Source organism: Nanorana parkeri, unplaced genomic scaffold, assembly GCF_000935625.1.
Source record: "Nanorana parkeri isolate BGI_ZX_2015 unplaced genomic scaffold, ASM93562v1 scaffold67, whole genome shotgun sequence".
Lineage (NCBI taxonomy): Eukaryota > Metazoa > Chordata > Amphibia > Anura > Dicroglossidae > Nanorana > Nanorana parkeri.
Genome location: NW_017306335.1, coordinates 1,442,346 through 1,447,380, shown reverse-complemented (window position 1 = coordinate 1,447,380; position 5,035 = coordinate 1,442,346). Strand labels below are relative to the sequence as shown.

The 5,035-nt window shown below is 48.4% G+C and overlaps 1 protein-coding gene across 1 annotated transcript in view; it reads left to right on the top strand.

Annotated features, from left to right (window-relative positions):
* The window catches only part of LOC108804602 (uncharacterized protein ENSP00000372125), an 8,846-nt gene extending 7,748 nt beyond the window's left edge, over nucleotides 1-1,098 (top strand). The window contains exon 3 of the mRNA XM_018576427.1: nucleotides 852-1,098. Coding sequence (XP_018431929.1) covers nucleotides 852-1,098 — 247 coding nt within the window. The remainder of the gene's footprint in view (nucleotides 1-851) is intronic.
* The last annotated feature ends 3,937 nt before the right edge of the window (nucleotides 1,099-5,035 follow it).

The following is a 5,035-nucleotide window of genomic DNA, read 5'->3' as shown; positions in this document are numbered from 1 at the left end:
GGACCTACCACAGGGGACCTGGGAGTAGATGACCTGGGGACCTACCACAGAGGACCTGGGAGTAGATGACCTGGGGACCTACCACAGGGGACCTGGGAGTAGATGACCTGGGGACCTACCACAGGGGACCTGGGAGTAGATGACCTGGGGACCTACCACAGGGGACCTGGGAGTAGATGACCTGGGGACCTACCACAGAGGACCTGGGAGTAGATGACCTGGGGACCTACCACAGAAGACCTGAGGACCTACCACAGGGGACCTGGGAGTAGATGACCTGGGGACCTACCACAGAGGACCTGGGAACCTACCACAGGGGACCTGGGAGTAGATGACCTGGGGACCTACCACAGGGGACCTGGGAGTAGATGACCTGGGGACCTACCACAGAGGACCTGGGAGTAGATGACCAGGGGACCGACCACAGAAGACCTGAGGACCTACCACAGGGGACCTGGGAGCAGATGACCTGGGGACCTACCACAGGGGACCTGGGAGTAGATGACCTGGGGACCTACCACAGGGGACCTGGGGACCTACCACAGAGGACCTGGAAGTAGATGACCTGGGGACCTACCACAGAAGACCTGGGAGTATATGACCTGGGGACCTACCACAGAGGACCTGGGAGTAGATGACCAGGGGACCGACCACAGAAGACCTGAGGACCTACCACAGGGGACCTGGGAGCAGAGGACCTGAGGACCTACCACACAGGACCTGGGCGCGGTACCCTGGTTAGCGGAGTCCCGGGGTTTATATGTCATTCATATAACTGTGATCTAGAAGGAGGTTTTCTTTACTTGATCTGAATTGTTAAACACTTCTTCCCCATTTCATGTCTTCAGCAGGTACCCATCACTAGGCGGAGGAGGTGCCATCAGTGATTTGGAACCCGCAGTCCTCGGCCCAAAGGAATCTGGCTTCTTCTCGACCCCCCAACACCAGAACAAGCCCCTAAAACTGACCCTGCAGAGCAACTCCCCAAATTACAGCCAAATCCTGCAGAGGTATCAGGAGCTTCAGAGAGGGGCGCGGACTGTGGTGCCACATAACAGCAGAATGAACACACCGAGGATCACACCACGGGTGACCTGAGCGGGAGGAGTGCACACAGGGCCAGCTGGGCTTTGGTCACTGCTGGGCCTCTACATGCGGTAGTGCAGAGCCTGGCAAGCTCTGAATGTTTATCATTGTCTCCTATGGACATCCGCCCGCCTGCTGACAGAATACAGAGGACACCAGTCACACCACTGCAATGGACCATACCGGAGACAAGGCCTGGCAGCAGCAGTGTAACACTAATGGCACAGCCTACAAGCCCAGGAGGTTTGTCATTCGGCTGTTACCTTAATATTCCATGCCACCTACCTGTGCAAAAACCCTCGCCCTATAGACAATATGATGTTCTGGGCATACACAAAGTGGACCTTTCAGTGGCTTTATAAGTCTATACATTCCTAACATGACACAATATACAACAACGGTATCATTTCTCCACAAAGCGCCACCTTTTATCATTAAAAAACCCCTCCTTGATCTCCAATCAGTGACTTTGCCTAGGCTGAGATGATATCATCAGTCTGCTACAAGCAGGAGGAAGCATTTCCTCAGTCTCTTCTCCCCCAGTGATCAGTCTGCTGCAGGCAGGAGGAAGCATTTCATCGGTCTCCCCTCCCCCAGTGATCAGTCTCCTGCAGGCAGGAGGAAGCATTTCCTCAGTCTCCTTTCCCCCAATGATCAGTCTGCTGCAGGCAGGAGGAAGCATTTTCTCCTCAGACTCCTCTCCCCCAGTGATCAGTCTGCTGCAGGCAGGAGAAAACATCTCCTCAGTCTCCTCTCCCCCCGTGATCAGTCTGCTGCAGGCAGGAGAAAACATCTCCTCAGTCTCCTCTCCCCCCGTGATCAGTCTGCTGCAGGCAGGAGAAAACATCTCCTCAGTCTCCTCTCCCCCAGTGATCAGACTGCAACGTTGTAACTTTGTAGTCAGACACTGCAGCAGGGGGTAGATCGGTGTCAGACATTTGTGAGACAGACTTTTTATTTGGCTGTATCATCTCTGAGCCGGCATCTCGGTCCAGGAAGTAGATGGTGGATGATGCCTGAATAAACATGTTGCTGTCCTTTTGGAGAGAAAAGCAGATGAAGACATTGTCAGGAAATAGTATGATTTCTGTGAGCGGTAATAAAGACCTGGAAGTGTTACACTGTCACATGGACATGAACAAATACTGTATATCTGATGCCAGGTCTAATTTATTTCCAAGATAGATGAAAGTAGTCACTCGCACTCCATGATATTAAAGTCAATGCTGTTTATTGACTGAGATAACACACATCTCCTTAGCGACGTTTCGAGACCAAGTCTGCAAGTTGCGTGTATTAACATGCTTGCAGAAACGCAGTGCAAATACGTGAAGCCGGTCTTAAAGTGCACCTGTGTCCAGGCTATGAACACTATTTCCATATTCTTAACAAGCAGTATAGGCGCTTCAAAGCAAACCATCCCTGACCTCTGTAGCTGCATGCACTGTGAAGTAATTCATCCTCAAGTATCACAACAAAGTCTCTAAGTCCTGGTTCACACTGAGCGTTTTGTAGTGCTTTTTTCTGCCCTAGAAAATGCTCAAAACATCTGCTCCCCCCCAAAAAAATCCCCTTCATTCCTATGGCCCTGTTCACATCTGAGCCGTTTGTCGCAATAAACAAAACGCCTGTCGCTGGAAGAAGTACAGGAGCTTTATTTTTCGCATATTACAGCACGTTTTGGCCCCATAGACTCAATAGGAAACGCTTGGAAACGCCTGTTTGCTGTGTTTTTGAGCGGTTTTATGTGCGTTTTATGCACTTTTTCAAACTAACATCAATGAGCTACAATCTGCTCACAAAAACGCACTTTTTGCCTTATGCACATAAAACGCGCAAAAAGCGACGTCAAAAACACACATCACAAACGATCGTTAAAATGCGCAAAAACGCTGTCGCCTAGGTGTGACCCAGGCCTAAAGGGGAGATTGTTGCTTACATCAGCAGCATTGGCCAATGCAATCCAAACAGAAGAACAAAGCCATTGGCACTATTTCCAGAGGCTTCAGGTCACAGCAATAGGACACGTTACTTGCCTGATCCTCGGTCAGCGCTCACCTCCACTCTGGCTGTAGAATGTCCACATGTCTAATACAAGTCAATGGACCTGCATAGGACGTGATGATGTCAGCGGTCCTTAGACCACTGGCGCCCGGGAGAGAAGAGGCTGTGGGAACTTGTCTAGCAGCCTGGCAGGATCGAGGATCAGGTGAGTAAATCTGCTTGATTTGACCACCCTATACAAAATGAGCACCTAACCCTTGCAGTGCATGGCTAGCCCCAGTGCAAAGGTAAGTTTTTAAAATTCCTGGAGTTCTTCTTTAAATTAGAAGGCTGTCAGTCTGCAAACTTGCTACTGCCACAGAAAGCAATGGAGCTGTGATTTCAGTGCCTCTGTTGAGAATTTTAAGGATGAATGTTTCCACACTGTTTATAGCTACAGAGGTGCATCAAGGTGTATGGTAAAGTACTGTTACTGCTTGTGGATGAAAAATCACTGGCGCCAAACAACCGTGGCAACTCTCAAACCCAGCTTCAAACACAGAGGGGCAGCTCCTCACAGTAAGGGCAAACCGGTTATCTAGAAAAACAGAGCAAAAGGAGCGCCTCCGTAGTGTAAAACTGATTTAATAAAGGTAAAATACAGTTGGAAATGTACCTACAAACGTCTGTTAAAAACGAGCATTGAATAAAACGCTGTAGGTTCTGAGGAAAGGGGTTTAACCTCTGAAACGCGTCAACCGGAGGAAGATCAGTGTTTAGATGGCCTTGGCTTAAACACTTATTCTTCTGATTTCTCTACTTCGTTCCCTCGTTTGTCCATCTTGATCCTCTGGAGACCGTTCTATTCATTGCTCGTTTTTAACAGACGTTTGTAATTACATTTCCAACTGTATTTTACCTTTATTAGATCAGTATTACACTATGGAGGCGCTCCTTTTGCTCTGTTTTTCTAGATAACTGTTACTGCTTGTTCAGAATATGTAAATACATTAATGTGCGTAGTCTGGGGACAGGTTTGTCTTTTCCGCACGTCAATGCAGGTACACAGGTAAGATGACGCTGGTTCACCTCTGTGCTCTCCATTGACATCTGGCGTCCATGATTTGATGCATGGTAATGTATTGAGGAGAATGGCAGCACGTGGAAATGAATGAACATACACACATGGAAAGATGTGAATCCAGCCTGATCAGCATGTCATTGGCTGATGGATGCCCCTAAAATTCTACAGTGACCATTCAAGGTGAGTTTAATGGTCAGTGAGGTCTGCATAGACGTAGTACTGCCCGGTCTGGGAATCTCCAGTCTGTTGGTCATAATATAGATCCAGAACCAAACATTTGGGTCTTTAGAATCCTCCTGACATTTCTGTGACTCAATGGCGTCAGTCTGGAGTTCTGGACAAACTCACTTTCACAGAACCATCCGAGGAGCGTCAGTACACGGTACAAGTAAACACCACCAGCAGGCGGTATATATAGAGAGGCGGTCTGTGTTTATTATTAGCCGTCTGTTCCTGTCTTACGCGGAGCGTGGGAATAACCTTCCCCCTAAACTTTCTGCAGATGGATCTAAATATTTGAGAGAGTCCAGAATCCCGTGACGGGGCTTGGCCTATGTTCCTGAAGGGTTCTGTAGATTAACTCCTCATGACAAACCCTCCTGAAGTGTCACCACGTATATCAGGTCTGAAAGAAGCTTGTGTTTTTTCTTTTTCTAAAGTGGTACAAAATGTTTAATACAAGCGGAGTAAATACCTGAATGTGACCTGGTATCAGCTTCTTGCAGGCCCTGTACAGCAGGGCTGGAGTGTTAAAGAAATAAGCTGTACATGGAGCCAATCAGTTCATGTGATGATAAGGAATATGCTGGTAGGAGGAGAGAGCAGAGTGACAGAGAGTTGAGCCCATCAATGTGCTGCTTCTCCTTTCACTGTCCAATCACA